The 16,843-nt window shown below is 51.8% G+C and overlaps 1 protein-coding gene across 1 annotated transcript; it reads right to left on the reverse strand.

Moving 5' to 3' along the window:
* Window positions 1-6,700: 6,700 nt before the first annotated feature.
* On the reverse strand, window positions 6,701-10,665 carry IRX3 (iroquois homeobox 3). The gene is given in 5 exon segments (XM_058846187.1): window positions 6,701-7,071; window positions 7,804-7,870; window positions 8,422-8,831; window positions 8,833-9,533; window positions 10,021-10,665. Coding segments are annotated over 5 exon segments (1,455 nt in total). The 5' UTR covers window positions 10,243-10,665; the 3' UTR covers window positions 6,701-7,016.
* Window positions 10,666-16,843: the final 6,178 nt, after the last annotated feature.

The raw sequence follows: 16,843 nt of genomic DNA on the forward strand, positions 1-16,843 counted from the left end.
CCATTCCCAAAGAATAAGACCTTATCCAGCCTTTGTCTCCATCCTGCCCACAGACACTCAGTACAAGTTAGGATAGCATGAGGTGGAAGAACAATGGCTCGAGGTTTTTCAGACTGGCAATTTAAACCCTCGGTCTCTGGTTCTGGGTTGAAAATGTGTGTACTCCTACATAGCAGGGGGAGGTGGGGTCTGTTTCTGACTTGTTTTGTTATCACAAGAAGGCTTTTTTGTAGTTTGTACATAGTTGAATTTCCATACGATCTGTCTGTCTAAACTTCCCAGATGCATCATACACATTTGAGTTGCACAGTATATTTCTTTGAAAAGGTGAAAATAACCTCCACAATTTTTCCTAGGATTTAATGTTTGTTCTCAGCAGTACACAGGCTATTAAAAAAAAAAAAAAAAAAAAAGGTAATTATAAAAGTAATTACAAATAAAAATTTAATGAGAAAGTGTCTAAAATGGCTTTGCTGGCAAGGTCGCAGTCCCAACTTTCCAATTCCTTGATGAAAAAATGACTGCTGAATGAGAATAGTAGGTCTTTTACAGCAAAGGCCCAATCTCCCATCATTTGGCCCCTCTCTGACTTTTTTATTTTCTCAATAAGACAAGCTTTTGTGGCGATGTTCAGTATGGACAATCAGGACAGCCTTATAAAGGGATTGAGAAGGGCATACAAAGGGCTGCGGCAGCATCAAAGCGAGCCCGGCAGCACAATAGAGATGACATTTTTACATCCCAGGGCTGGGGCGGGCAGGGACTGAATACTGTGTCCACAGCAGTGTCAGTAAACAATGAGCAAAGTGGGAAAGGGGTGAAAACACAAGTCAAAATCTTTTTATTGAAGCCCCCTACACATTCATTGGGCATTTTCAGCCCTGCATTTGAAAGCTCTTCCATTTACTTACTCTCTGGATTCCCCTATTTAACTAACTGACTGATGATGGCTCCATTTTGATATCTGAAGAAAAGAATGAGATTTCTTCCTGAAGTGAATATATTATTTCATGAGATTTAATTGTGTTTTACTGGCAGTAAAGAAAATATTAGCTGCATGGTGCTGTTCTTAAAGGAACACTGCCATCTTTAACACCACATTTAAGACCTCTGCTTAAGAAACCCCAGTCTTACCTGACGTACTAGTCCTGCCTATGGTCCTTGGAAGTAATGTTTTTCTTTTAGTTTACCAGTTCCCTGCATTTAGGTTTGGTTGCTTGGGGTTTTTGAATAACAAAACCAGGCTGGACTCCTGTTTAGCTGGTTTCTCATTCCATTTCTTGTACCCAAGCCCAAGGTCTGGGTGTAGTTCAAAGTACCAGTACAGAAAGTTTAAAACCAGAGGATTTAACTCTGGTCATTTAGCCAATTCGGGTAATCTCAGTAACTACACCAGATGTAGGAAGGCAGGTATGAGCACTGAAATTTTCTCTTCTGCACATTTTTCCCCTGTAATTGCACAGAAACATTTCTGTTAGTATCAGGGTATGATTTAGCACACCAGAGGAAATCTGTCTATCGAGCAAACATTTCTGGCATTGTCTTCTGCAGGAATCACTTGCAAAAGTCTCCATCTGAGAAGATCAGCACTGGTGCCGCTGTTCAATAGCCATCTCAAGTGTCCTTTTTCATTAAATTATTTTGGAATGGGGCTGGTCTAATCTCCTAGTGAAGCTTTATCTTTCTTGGAAGCAAGTTAGACTGTAACAGAGAAAATCAATGTTTTACTCCTTGTATCTAATTTCACATTACATCTATGTTTTTAGGCACTTAAATTTTACTGCTAAGGTATCTTGAGTATTGCAAAGTCCAGTGTGAATTATACTAATGATCGCTGAGAAATCCAATAGAGTGAGTCATATATTTGAGAAAGAGATATTTTATTTTCACTGTTTTGCTTGAAAATAAGAATAATACTTATGCATTAAAACCTCAGGTTTATGCATACCCAGTAAGTAATTTTATTCCAGCCTGGCTAGCTGGCCTACTGACATGCATTTTCACCACTGCTAAAAATAATGAGGAATCCGAGTGACACACATTTATGGCTAGGAGTGCCATCAGATCCCTTGACCTAATTGAGCATGCCTACACACCTTAGAGTGTTTTGCATAACCAACTTAGACAGCAGGAACATTTCCAACCAGATTGATTGACATATTTTATTTCTAACTTAAGCTTAATCAGGACCAAGAATGATTCATTTATACCTTTCAAACTTTAGGAATTGACACAGGAGACAACCAAGCTGCAGACTCCAGTGTAAGCAATCACGCAAAGGAAAAAAATATACATTAATATATTTTATTAGTCTACTTAGCTGCTGTGGTTGATGTAATAAAATTAATTAGCTGGTAGGGGAGAGTTACTTTATTTTATAAAATAAATGTCAAACTAGATTTTTTGCAGGAAAGGTTCTGTCCCAAATCCCTCCTCCACTAAGGATTTATCTGAAGTCATGCACCAAATGTAGAGCTATTGTAAGGTGCAGTTTGATTTTTTAGGAACCAGCCGGACAAGAGATCATCTCCCAGCAATAGCCACACTGACTCTCAAATTGGAAGAGTTTCCGGCTTTTAAGGTATAAAGTACCTTCAAATAAATATCAGCGGTTTCCACGTGCCATGCCTTAAACAGGAACAAAGCCTAATAGAATAGACTGTAATAAAAGTGCTATTTCCAGCATGTGTGTATGTGGCTGCTCTATGCTGCAAATGTCCTTTAGCACTTTTTAACCATATTCTCTAGTGTGTCAGCAAAGAGACTCCATCAGAGTATTTAACATTGCTGGGAGCAAAGGAATAAAGTGGAGTCACTGTTGATTATTACTCATTAGCCACAAGGACATCCACTTAACATGTGAATAAGTGAATGACACCATGTCCTAATGGAAATGGCCTCAGTGTACCTTTAAGCAAAATGTTGTTTAATATCTTCCATTTGCTGAATAGTAAAGAGGCCTGTTGGACATGCACAGCTAGCAAGCGGCCATTGTTGCTTTGTTCCAATTTCAGCATTTAATAAAAAAAGATGTTGTCTTGACTGCAGCAAAGCCAGGCCTCAAAACCCTGGGTGGCAGCACAGGCTTGTTCTCATCCTGCAAATTTAGAATTTCACTGGCATCCTAAAGGGTTAAGCCCATAAAGCAAATGAAGCCTTAGAAGGTACATGTTCTTCATTATTCTGCTTTACATTCAAACATATAAAACAAAGAACATCTGATATCTTTATTGGTTTTCTTAGATAAAACACAAGCAAGCTATAAGCCTTAATTTTCTTATTACCATTTGTTAACAAGGAAGATAACACTCTCAAAAGTCCTTGATTAGGGCTCCCTTTGATTTGTATCTTGTTATGATTACCAGGGCATATATTTTTGTATTATTACTTTAGTACACTGATAGTTCGGATCAAAGTGATAAAAAGAGGTATTTTAAAAGTGTAAATATTAACCATACAGGTAAACCACATAATCTGAACAGCATCTTGAACACTGACATTCTGAAATACACACTGGGAAACCAGTCATAGCTGAGATACACATTCCTATCTGGAAAGCTGGTTGTCTGAGATGGAGGAGCCCTTTTGCTCCCAAACCCTTTCAACAGCAACTTACATACTTGATATTTTATATTTTTTTGGATACATTATAACTACTGAGGATATAGGATTGAAGTTATTTGCTATATCACATATCTAAATTCTCGTGATAAGAATCCAGACCACATATATCTGTTCTTACAGGAATAAACCAGTTTTAACTATCTAAGGAAAACAACGGCACGTGCATCACCTAACGTGAAAGACTGGGGAGGGTATTCTAATGCATGTTCTGATGCCTGATTGTGAAAATTGTGCTGGATCTTTTTCTTACTCTTGTGATTTGCCTGCATAACAGCTCTCTGCGCTGGAGGAGGCTCAGTGCTGTTTCCCAGCTCCCAGGGTTTTCTGCTGCCTTATCCCGGGCCGTGATGGGCACTTTGGCTGTGGTGAATGGGGACCCTGACACGGCCCGCTACGCCCGGCCGGCCGCTCCCACCAGAACTGGCTCTGACAAGTTGGAAGTCTCTTTCTACTGCCTCCTCCTCCTCCTCCTCCTCCTCCTCCTCCTCCTCCTGCTGCTGCTTCTCGCCGACGCTTCCTCTGGCCGGCCCCGCGCAGACAGGGAGCGAGCGGGAGATGATTACATCAATCAGTGTCAGGTCTGGGAGCTGTGATTTATGAATATGCATAATGAGCTCTCACCTTTGAGAAGGACTAGCTAGGGAGATAATTGATTAGACAGGAAAAGAGCAGCCAACAGAGAGGGAGAAGGGAGAGGGAGGCCTCTGTGCTGTCTCAGGCAGGCCTGGCTGGGGCTCCAGCGAGGCTGTCAAACTGAGAGAGATTTCTGAAAAAAACAAACAAAAAAAAATACGCGTCGGATTTTTAATGTTTTGTTGAAACACGCATAACAAAATGTTTCCTCATAAAATTAATGGGAATTTTCTCCACATTAGGGAAGCCAGGCAGGCACAAAGGCTGCTTTCCCCCTGCAGGGAAACCAAGTTCTCACTTCCAGAAGCCAAAGGAGCAGCTTTCCCATGGCTTCCACGCTGCTGTTGCAGAAGCATCCCCATGGTCAGAGTGAAGGGAGAGGGCTCTGCAGGAACAGGGAGCTGAGGGCCTCTGTGCAAAGGCAAAGGAGCCTTTAATGGAGGTAGAAAGCTGGGGATGCAATTGTTTTCCCATCATGGTTGCATTATTTTCTTCCATCCCCTTTAAGCATCTGTCTGGCCGCTGTGTGAAAGTTTCTATGGAAAACCCACCAGGATGCCCAGAGGAAGGGGATGTGGAAATTTGCCTCTAGCTTTCTCTCCCCCCACCCCTCCCATTATGGATGCCATTAATCTTTTTTTTTTTTTTTTCCTCAGCAAGAATTGGCTAAGGAAAAAGAGAGATACAAAGTGCAGAGAGACTGGATAAAATTTACATGAGAAACGATCTGTTTTCTTACCCCCACCCACAGAGATTCCCCCATTTCAGGAGCCTGGCGGAGCGAGAGTGGGAACAGTTCCTGGCAGAAAGACAGAAGCTGTATGGGTCTGTAAAGAGGCAAATGCTGTTTCTAGGGTGAGCTGTGGCCAGAAAGGACATATGGGGAAAGGAAGAGGACGCAGGGGGGGAAAAAGCAGCGATCACAACACTGCCACAAACTCTGTGGGTCCCTTTCCTGGCCTCCTTTGCTCCCAGCCATTACTAACAGCAGCCAGGGAGGCTGCAGGGCATACCAGGAGAGGGGTGTCCCCATCATAATGCCAGTCAGGGAGAGTATTAATTGTGAAACATTAAAACACTATATAAAAACGTGTATATACATGCACACATATAGTGTAAACATATATATAAATCTTATCACTTACAAACGCCTAGGATTTAAAATGTAGTTTATCGGTCTAGTGCAACCCAATCCTATAAATAATACATTCCTATCACTATGACCTCAAAATGTCAATACCGCACAGCCCTGCACATTTGCATATCTTGTACTGTCTAAACTTGAAGCATGTCAGCTATGTGCTTCTGTTTGTACTTTAACTTCATTTTAACTCTTGCTTCCTAGCTCTGAGCACCCTCCCCCTCTGCGGGGTCTGTCACCAAAACGAGAAAAGCACCAGCTATTTAATCACCACCACTATAATTATGCCGTTTCCAAGACTGTAAGGAGAGGACAGGTAGGGGGTAGAGAATGAAAAGCTTGGAAACAAAAGCAGGAGGGAGCCGTCCCACAAGCTCTACCTGCCCGAGCTGCCCCTCAGCCGGGGGGGTGATGAGCACGGCCATCGGCGGCTGCACGGAAGGGGAAGGGAGGAGGGAGCAGCCCTCGCCCTCCTACCAACACTCCCCTTGGGATGGTTTCCGAGCGGGAAGAGATCTTTCCCGGATTGGGCCGATTTCCAGCACCTTGCCGGGGAAGCGAAGTTACAAGTTTTGGAGTCGGCGGCTCCCGGGGCGAGGCGCGCAGAGGCGCTATCGGCACCTCCCGGCGCCGGGAGGCGGCGGTGGGGCCCGGGGGCGGCGGAGCGCACAGCCCGCGGGTCCGAAGCGGAGCGGGGCTCCCCCCGGGGCTCGCCGCTCGGTGTCCCCGTTCCGGCCGCTACCTCCCGCCCGAATGCCAAGCCCCGGGAGCGGGGGGGACGCCCCGGCCCCGCCGCTTTGGGCAGCTCCCCGCTCGGCGGCACAGAGAGCCTGCGGCGAGCACCCTAAAACTGACCCCCGGGACGCGCGAAAGCAGGAGGGGAGGGGGCGGCAGAACTGCGCTGCCGACCCGCGGCGACACCACCGACCCCCGAAGGGTCCTTTCAATCAACCGCCCCCCGGCTCCGCGCTGCCCTGCGCTCCGCGGGGGCGCACCGGGGGTTAACAGCGGCACCCGGTAATACGCTCCGCGGGGGCGATGGATCATCTGCCGGCCTCCCCCGGAGCCGCGCTCCGAGCCGCGCACCGAGCCGCGCTCCGGGCGGCGGCGGCGCCTGCAGGGGGCGCTGCGGCTCCAGCGATGTCGCCGCCGCCGCAGGAAGCGCGGCCCGGCCCGGCCCCGCCGCTGACCCGGCCCGGCCCGGCCCGGCCCGAGCGGGGCCGCGCAAAAACAGCAAAACACACCGGGAGCGGGGCGGCACCGCGCGAGGAAAACAACCCCAGAACGGGGGGGAAGCGAGAGTGTAGTCAAAGTGGCAACAGTTTATTTATTAGCCAAAAATATATACTTTCTTGTACAATTTGGTTCACACATATGTACATTTTTACGGTATGTACAAAAACAAACAACAACAACAACCCAAAAAAAAAAAAAAAAAAAAGGGGAGCACGTAATTCTCACTGGACTTCCGAAAAAAAAATCTCACAGCTCAGCTAACCCAGGTGATAGTACAGAAGCGGGTATTTTTTTCCTTTTGAGTTTTAATATACGGACATGCTTATAAGTTGTAACTATACAGAGACTTTTTACAATCATTACAACAACAATAAAAAATTAACTATGATGATGAGAGCGCCGATAGAACCATAGCGGCGTCAAGTTGGTTCTGGGGCCTGGAAAAAAAAAATGACACAAAAAAAAATATTTAATAGGCTTTCTAATGAGCTTCGGCTGGCACAATATTTCTAACTACAGGTAGCTCTGGTTTTGTTGTTGTTGTTATTATTTTAATAGATTTATAAATATAAAAAGTTTTCAGAGTGACTTGTAAATGTATTTAGCTACGAAAACACGGCGGGCCCGATCCCCGTGGTTTCAATCAATCAAAAGGGTAATTGGTTTCTCATTGAAACTGAGTGACTGCTACGCCAAATTTGGGACGGCAAGGCTCAGCCTCTTCAGCTTTCATACTCTGGATGGGTTTTTTGTTTCGCTTTCATTATCATTAATATTATTATTTTTATTAATTTTTTTAATATATATTTTATTTTACTATTTTCTGCTGCCTCGGTGCCTCTCCCCCCGGCAAAGCGAAGCGGCGGGTGGCGATCCGCTCTGCGGGGGGCTCAGGGATGTGCTCCCGGGCCAGGGGCGACCCGCGCCCGGGCTCCGCAGCCTCGCAGCCCGAACGCTCCCGATGCAGCTCGGCCTGCCCGCGGGAATCGCTCCCGGGGGGCACAACGGAGAGCAGCAAAGAAAATACATAAACAGAATAACCCACCAAGCACGCAGAGGAAGAACAAAAAACCGCCCTGGAAAGGGAACCTAAAGAAGCGGAGAAAATAAGCTAACCATTTACAACTGCCTCCATACATCCCGAGGAGAGGGAGGGAGCCATCTCTTACCGCCTCTGCACTGGCTGGAAAGCTGTCTTTAGTAACTTTTTCTCTACTTCCAAGGCACTAGATCGATCTAAAAAGAGAAGGGGGGGGAAAAAAAAAAAAAAAAGCGTTCCTTTTTAGCCCCTATTTTATTCATCCCATCCCTGAATTAAGCCTCGAGATTTAAGCTCATTTCTCAGCGAGTTGCAAATACGACAGACACAACGACTGCTCTGCTTGCAGAGGTGACCGTCAGAGAAAACACACTGACCCCGGAGCGAGCCTGACCTGGCGGCCGGGTCCTTCCCGCAAAAGCGACAACAACAGCAACAAAAATTATCTCCGTTGGAGGAAGGTAATTCTCGGGGATCGAGACTACCCCGGCCAGGAGACCCCCGCCACCGCCCCCGGGGCCGCCCGCCCGCCGCCACCTGCGCCCCGACGGCTGCTCCGCGCCGGGCCGGGGGCACCGTCAGAACCGCGCCGGGCCGGGGGCACCGTCAGAACCGCGCCGGGCCGGGGGCACCGCCGCTCGAACACGGCCCCGCGGGGCCTCCCGCGCCGCTCCGCTCCGCTCCGCACCGCCGAGCCCCCGCGGCGGCCGCGGCCCGGCCCGTCCCCGCCGCGTCCCTCAGCGGTCACCTGCTCCGACGGGCTCCGCGCTCTGCGCCTGGTCCGCGGGCCGCGGGAAGGCGGCGGCGGGGGGGGCGGCGGAGGCGGCCCCCAGCCCCAGCAGGTGGGGAGTGTTCAGTAAGGCCAGAGGGTGCGGGGGGTGGTGGTGGTGGTGGTGGGCCGGGAATGCGCGGTTGGTCCAGTTGGGGAACTTGCCCAGGGGGCAGGAGGAGACGAGTCTGTGGGGTGGCGGGGTGGGCAGCGGCAGCGGCTGGGGGGCGGCCGCCGGCGGAGAGCCGCCGCCAGGAGACTTGCGGGGGTTGTCCGGGCTGGTGGCCGTCTCGGCCAGCGACCAGATCTTGGGTTTCGGCAAAGCGCCGGCCAAAGCGCCGTCCGTCGGGGAGGATGCGGCGGAGGAAGAGGCAGAGGAGGGGGGAGAGAGGTGGGGGCGGCGGCGGCGGGAGCGGCGGCTTGAGGGGCTCCGGGCCGACGGGTGCGGCCGTGGCGGGCAGCTCGCACTTGTGGTGGTGGTGATGGTGGTGGTGGTGGTGCAGGTGGTGGTGGCGGAGGTGGTGCGGCTCCCCCTCGGAGGCCTTGTCGTAGCGCTCCTCGGAGCCGGGCAGGTCCTCAAAGCCTTCGGATCCCTCCGAGTCCGTCTTGGAGTCAGAGTGCAGGAGGTCGGCGTCCTGTAGATCGTCCTCCAGCTCGTCCTTGTTGCTTTCGATGTTCTCGGTGTCGATGTTCTCGAGGTCGATCTCCTCCTCGTCCTCCCTCTTGTCCTCTTCCCCCTCGTGGTCGCTCCCGTAGGAGTTGCCCTCCTCGTCCGTCCTGCTGCGGGGGGCCCAGGTCATTTTGTTCTCCTTCTTGAGCCGCCGCCGGGCGTTGGCGAACCAGGTGGAGACCTGGGTGAGGGTCATTTTGGTGATGATGGCCAGCATGATCTTCTCGCCCTTGGTGGGGTAGGGATTTTTCCGGTGCTCGTTGAGCCAGGCCTTGAGGGTGCTGGTGCTTTCCCGAGTGGCGTTCTTGGGCCGCGACGGGTCCCCGAACTGGTACTGCCCGTAGGGGTAGAAGGCAGGGTGGTGGGGGGGGAAGGCGGCGTGCTGCACCCCCGGGCTCTCCTTCAGCTCGTACTGGGCGCCCTGCAGCGAGAGGGAAGGGGCGGCCCGGCTGAGATGGCGCGCCGGGCCCGGGTCCCTCCGTCCCGCTGCCGATACCGGGAGCGGAGCCCGTCGGCACCGGAGCGGCGGCCGGGCCGCGCTGCCTCCCCCACCGCGGAGCGCCCCGGCGCCGATCCCGGGCCCGCTGCGGCCCCGGCAGCCGGGCCCCGCCGGTGCCCGGGGGTGCCTCGGGGGCAGGACCGGCTCCCCACTTGCGTGTGCGCGGCGGGGCCGGCGGCTGCCGGGGCCGGTCCCCGCGACCGTCAAAACCCCGGGCGGAGCGGGGGGACGCTGCGGGGCCGCAGTTCCAGCCCTGCCCCTCTCCGGCGGCTCTCCGGGGCAGAGCGGCGATAGCGCCCGTGTCTCCCCTGACAGCCCTCCCGGCGCCTTCCCCGGCTCCCCCCGGGCCGATCCCCAGCGCGAACCGAGCGCCCCGGGGAGCGAGCGGCGAGCCCCGGGGACCTCTTACCAGCTGCGGGAAGATGGGCAGCTCTGCGGCGTAGGGCAGGAAGGCTCCGTAGCCCTGGGCGGCGGCGGCGGCGGCGTAGGGCGCGCCGTACATGGAGGAGAGCACGTTGGAGAGGGTCCCGGACGGGGCCAGCTCGGCGCCGCCGCGGGAGCCGCCGCTCCCCGGGCGCTCCGCCGGGTAAAGCGGCCTGATGTACTGGTAGCCCAGCTGGGGGAAAGACATGGTGGGGGAGCGGGGTAGGGGAGGGGGGAGGAGGAAGAGGAGGGGGGGGAGACGAGAGGAAGAAGGGAGAGAAAGGGAAGAAAGTAGCAGGGCCGGGAGCGGAGGAGGGAGCCGGGTCGCTCGCCCTCGCCGGCCGCCCGCACTTTCAGCGCCTCCCGCAAACTCCGGCAGACATGGGGGGGGAGCCGGGGGTGCGCGGAGGCCGCGGGCTCCCTCCTGTCCTCGGCCGCCGCAGTAAACGATCCGATCGCTTCTTTCTTCTCTCACTTTTCCTATTGATCTGAGTGGACCCAGGTCAGGTCCTAACAGATTGCCTGAGATTATTGGGACTCTGGGCTCTGATTGACATTTCTAGTCTCTCACAAGCCCCTCCTATTTCTTTTAAGTCTCTCTCTCCCTCTGCCTCCCTCTCTCTCTCATGCCCAGAGCTCGCTCTCGCCGGGTTTGTCACTAGCTGCTTCCCCCCCCCCCTTTTTTTTTTTTCTAAATCTGTTTACTGACGTCGCGATCTTTTATTTGAGTTGCTTTCAAATCTCGTTTTAGCGATCGCCAATCAGTTGTGTGTTTTACAAAGGTTTAACCCTGCCTCATGGTATTCTAATTATATAGAGATAGATTTAGATATAATTTCTCCCTTAGCCCCCCCTCACCTAGAGCGTAGGAAGCCGGGGTGTCATTTGTGAGCAGTACACGAGAGGGACAGGGAAAAGTTGTGACATTTAAAAATAAAGGCTCACACCAACACCATCCCCCAGTTCCCCTTCTCAGGTTTTTAGATTTACAAGCTTTCTTTGCCCAGATTAATTTTGTTTTCTTTATTAAGATATTCCCTTATTCCCTTCCCCCACTCTGGCCCTTGCGAATGTTACACCTCCTAATACAGATTTAAAAGTCTATTGCATTTTTTTTAAATTTGCATTTCCAGAACTACCTCGAAAATGTTCCTAATGTACTGGATCTTTAAGGGGTTCTCTACATTTTGTCTGGGCTAACAGTGCGCAGATACAGTGGAAAAGCTAAGTTAATTTTCCTCCTAATAAGGGACTTCAAAGAGTTGTAGGTCACAATTTTACATCAAAGGCAGAAAAGAAGGCAAATTAAAATCTTAACAAAGGAGAGACGGGAGCAGCCCTCTGGGCCATTAGTAAATAAGTGGTGTGAAAAAAGGGACAATGACAGGCACTGGAATTAAACTCATTAACACCTTTTTGTCTTGGTGCGAAATCTCTAATTAGGAAATTTATGATCATTTTGCTTATTCCCTCTGTTCTGAATCACTACAAGGCTAAGAAGGAAGTACCTGGTACGTGCAACATTTGCAAAGGGAGCAGTGGCACGGGTTTGTAAGGAGCCATTGGGAAGGAGTCAAGATACGGTTTAATTACAGAATAGGGTTTGGGTTTTTTATGATCCACACATTTTAAATTACGGTTTGGATTTTGTTATTGATGTTGTTGTTGCTGCTCACCCCCCCCCCCCCCCCTTTTCCTTCTCTGAAACCAGCGTGAGTTGCAATTTAGCCTTTTAAGAGTAGTTAAAATACAGTTCAATCACGGCGCGTCTTTGGCAAGCGCCGGTGCGCCCTGCTCCGCTGCTGCGGGCAGAGGAAGAGCCTGGGCTGGAACCTAAAAAGTTCACACAGCCTGTAGGGAGAGGAGAGCTGAACCTGCCAGCGTTATCTGCTTTTTAAAATACTCGGTGTTTAAATAAAACAAAAAGTTTGAAAGGTCTTTTGAGGAGTTGCGGCTGAAGGAGAGCCGTTTAACCGTATTCCCCTCTCTTCCTAAATACTCTCTGGATTTACTGCCTTTAAAATATGATTTAGGTACAGTATAACCACTGTGCCCACAGTATGGATTTTTATAACTACATTTCTTTAAAAATGAAATTCATGTCAGATTATGCAGTTAAAGGAATCGACCTTGATAGCTTGCTATAATAAAACTGTATCAGCTTGTAATAAATGCGGATTATAGCAAAGCAAGCTCCAGAATTAAAATTCCCTGAATCAATATATGAAAATCTGTAGGAAACATCTCTAATCGTATTAAGTTCATCTTTATAGCATTTCCTATCTGCTAATCTAGTGCAAAACAACTCTGGGTTGGAGGAATTTATTTTCTTCTATTCAACGTTGGTGCTTTTGATAGTACAAAGCAAGGGAGATAAAAATATTCAATTCAGTTATAGGTTTATTTCCTTTTTACTCAAAAGGAAAACAGGCGGCTAACGCCACGTCTTGATGTGCTTTAAACTTTTCTGCAGAGGCAGCGCCTGCTGGGGCGACGCGATGTCGAGGGGGTCGGGGGAGAGTTTGGGTGCAGGCAACAACTTTTAAAAATATCTGCTTCGGAGAGGAGAGGGGCGGATGTGACACTTGGGATTGCCGATCGGTAGCCGTTTGGTGCGGTCGTGCTCGCGGCTCTGGTGTTACGCGGCCACGGGGGTACACGCGTGTCCCACAAAACCGGACCCGTCTTTTTGTGGCTGCACGTCTGGCGCGGAGTGTCAAAGCTGGCGGGATTATTTTCTGATTTTTAATCAACAGCACAATCAATACGAGTTCGTCCCCGTGGGAGCCGCCGGCAGCGGCGGGCGGTGCTGGTGTGGGGACGGCCGGGGGGTGTCCCCGGAGCCGGGAGGGGGCTACCGCGGGTAAGTGGCGGTGGGCAGCCGAGAGGGAGACACGGGAGGAGAGAAAATTATGGGTGCAAATGGACCCAGGTCAGGGTGAGGGTGAGGGATGTTTTATTAATGGGAAAGAAACTGAGAGGAAGCATAGCTGTACCGAGTGGACAGGAGGAGAAATCTGTAGGGATGCCGTTCTTAGCTGAGACGGAGGGAAAAGAAAGAGGAGAAGACAGCAAACGGTGGGGACGAGTAAGAGGAAAGGAGACGTCTTCCCGGGCTGCGGGAGCGATGCCCACAGCGAGAAGCGCCGCACGCCTCTGGCAGCGGGGGCCGGAGCGGGCCGGGACGAGCGCGGGCCCGGGGGCGGCCGGTGCCGGGCGAGGAGAGCAGCTCGGCAGGGCCAAGCGAGCGGGAGGCGGCCACGGGAGCCGAGCAGGGAACGGAGAGAAGCCCGTTCCCCACGGACGAGGAAATAGCAGGGGAAGAGCGAAGCCGAGCGGGGGTCGCTTTGCCTGGCTGGAGCCGAAGGGAGATGAGAAGGAGAGGCTGGAGCCGGCCGGTCCTGCAGGACGACGAGGGGAGCGGCGGCGCGGGGCCCGACGGCCGCCGCCCCCGGGGAGCCGCGGCGGCGGAGCGCTCCTCGGCCGGCCAGACACGTGTCTCCTGGCCGGGACCTGTCAGAGCAGGGAGAGCGGGTCCTGATTTATCACCCGAAACACACACCCCCGCCCGCCCTCCCCCCGGCCTCTCCTCCCGCCTCTCCCGGTGGCTCACAGCATCGCCGAGCTAAAACCGAACCTCCCTCCGGCGGCCGCGGGGCGTCCCCGATCCCGCGGCCGGCTCTGGGGCTGCGGAACCGGACACCCTCCGTGGGCAGCATCGCACCCGCCCCGATGTCCCCGGGACCCTCCTCTCGGTTCTTGTCGCTCGAGCCCCGCCGCGCCCCTCTCCGCCAGGACACGGGGGACCGCGGGGACGGAGGTGGCCCTGGCCCCGGGGTGTCTGTCTCTGCCGCAGTGCCCGTCTGAGGAGCCGAAGGCTGCTCGGTGGAAGTTGCGGGAGAGCTGTAGGGAGGGCTGAGGGCTCAGGATGACTCCCGCGGGGTGCTGGGGTGCAGGGTGGGAGCCGTGCCACAGCACACGAGGGACGGGGCACAGCCACTGGGGAAAGGGGGGTAAACAAACAAGTGGGATTATGAGAAGGGAGGCAGTAAAACAAGAGTTAAAAAATAGAGGGAAAGATCAAAGCGCTGGGTAAAAGACTCTTCAAATTACACGTTTGAAGCTTTTCCATAATTCCAAGGCGACAGATAGATAACAAGCTGCACATTCCTTATCACATATGGAATCAATCTGAAAGGAGTCTCTTGATCAGAATCTGTTAATTGCAGTGACATATGATTTGGAAAGAAAACACAATTAATGACCCTTCATGTTAAAACTGGGAAGAGGCCACTGACAATCCACACTCTGCAGCCAACGTCAACTCAACTATTATTTGTTGTAGTAGTAGTACTACTACTACTAGTAAACTACTAAAGGGAGGCATTCTTCGAGCCTCGGCAACTGTTTTGTCTCTGTTCCCGTTGCATGTTTCTTCAGAAGGGGGAGGAGAAGAGAAAGGGACACGAGTGCGTGCGTGCCTTTCCTTCAGGGTTTGGGGAGCTAAAATGATTTAGTACCTTGTCTGTAAATCTAATGACCTAAGGTGAGAAAAAATACTTCATCTTTTATTATTACCATTTGTGGTGAGCTTTACCAGGAAACAGCAGAACCCTTTTGAAATGGTAAATATATGTATCCATTTAAAACCCATTATTGCTGAGATTTTCCTAAAGAAAAATAAGGCAAATCTGCCCATTCTCATTTTCTAGCGCCCTCTGTCCACAGCTCCCCTTGGCTCGACCGCCCCTTCCCATGTGCTGGGGCCGTCGAGGTGGGTGCTGTGAGTCCTGTGGGTGCGGGGAGGGCCCGCAGCAAGAGTGGGTGCTCCGCGGCTGTGAATGTGCCACGCGTTCTGTAATGTCAGGAGAGGAGCTAGCAACATTTTCAAAAGCTTTACTCTGTCATTAAAAGGTATTGGCTTTGTTTTAGAAGGGGGAGGGAGAGGTTCATTTGAAGGTTAGAAAGCATACACTTTAATAGGATCGAAGTGAAATTAGTTAATAAGAAAATGCTGGCCAGAAGCTCTCCGGGCTTTTAAGTGCTCTCCAGGCCATTTAGGGAAATTGAATAAGAACAGACTCCGGTACCTGCAGCCCCAACTATTATCTCCAGTTCTGAACAGAGGCGAGAAGGGAAAAATAGTGCCTGAGAGACCTGAAGTCCCGTACACCTCCTGCCAACCTATTTCCTCGAGAAATAATGCCCCCTTTCTGCTCACAGGCGTGTTCTCCTCCTGCTTCTTCCGCTTTTAAGCAGCTCAGGCTTCTGTGTGTACCACAAGGGGGTAAGCAAAGGTAAGGGGCTATTAGCAGATGCCGAAGGCTGCTGGGGCAGCTCTGAGCACAGCCTGGTTACCGCCGGGGCAAAGCTGGCCTCTTGGTGGGTTTTTTCCCCCTTCCATTTCTCTGACTTCCCCCCCACCATTGTGGTACTTTGCTGATTTACGTTCGGACCGCTGCCAATAGGTCAGTATATTGTGTTACCCAACTTCCGATCTGCTCCCTTTCTCTCTGCCTTTAAACTTTATAGTTTTTAGAGGTGTTAATAAAACCTTTCCTTTGGTAAATCGTTCATTAGAAACCCCACCGAAACCTGGAAAGACTTCAATAAAAAAAAACTAAAACAAAACAGTGCTCAGAAGTGATAGGTTGGGAAAAGGCTTTTGTCCAAAAACTGCATAATTGCCGTGAATCTTAGGAAACATTAATCTTTATAGGAATTTGTGATTCATATCTGTGGTTTGACCGTTTAGGTGATTTACAATCTGTTAGTGCAATTCACTAATTTTATGCCAATATATTTTATGCGCCCAGTTAGATTTTCCGTCGCCCATGGGAATGAGTGGCCGCTGCCTTGCCGGTGTCAGCGGGGCTCTGTGAGTCCGGCGGGGCCGGTCCCGGCAAAGTGCGCATAGCTGCGGGGAACTTCTCCGCCTTCTCCTCGTCTGCAGCTTCGGTTCTTATCGTTCGGGCCGGGACCGTGCCCACCTTCCTCCGCTGCTGAGAGGATGTCCGCGGCTCCGGATCCGGCTCCGGCTGGAGGGCTGGAGCCTTTTTTAAACGCGAGCGGAGGGTATCCTGGGTTTCCCGAGCTTTACCGGCGGGTTTAAACCCGGATTATTGCTCCCTGCTGGTCCGTTCCCTAGCACGCCCTCGGAGGAGCCTCGGGCACGGTGCGGCGGGGAGCCGGTCCCGCCCGGCGCTGCGGGGGCTCACAGCTCCCCACGCCCTGCCCACCGCCCTGGGAGGGTATCTCTCTGCCTTTCCCGGAGGATACCCCCTTCCCTCGTCCCCAGCCCACCGGGAGGTGTCTTCCCCCGGGCTCGGGCCGGTGCATCCGGTGTAGAGCGGGGAGAGGGGCGGCTGGAGGGGCCGTGCGTGGAAAATGCAGCTCAAACGACACCTCCGGAGGCTTTCCGTGTGGCAGCGAAATGGGGCATTCCTCGCGTGGGGTGTTCCAGCACTCTCCGGCCGCCACATGGGAGAGCCGGGGATGGCTCCGTGTAATTTGTAACTGAGTTTATTAGCTGGAGGGGAAAACACAAGCAAAGAAAAGGAGCAGCAGCTGCGCTGAAGATAACACTGCGCGGAGTCTAATCTTGTGACACAATCATTAATTACTATTGTATTAATTACTATTTTTGCAAAACAGTCCCTTCCCGGAAGAGCTTACAGCCCACATCTGCTGTGTAATGATACTCTGGGTAGAGAAACGATTCCCCCATTTAGTCCCAGGTAGCGTTTACAAATGGCAACACCTACAGTATCAAAGCCCGTCATCTTGCAGCCTGAGATTTTCTGTCCCAT

The sequence above is a fragment of the Poecile atricapillus genome, chromosome 10 (assembly GCF_030490865.1).
Source record: "Poecile atricapillus isolate bPoeAtr1 chromosome 10, bPoeAtr1.hap1, whole genome shotgun sequence".
NCBI classification, from domain to species: domain Eukaryota; kingdom Metazoa; phylum Chordata; class Aves; order Passeriformes; family Paridae; genus Poecile; species Poecile atricapillus.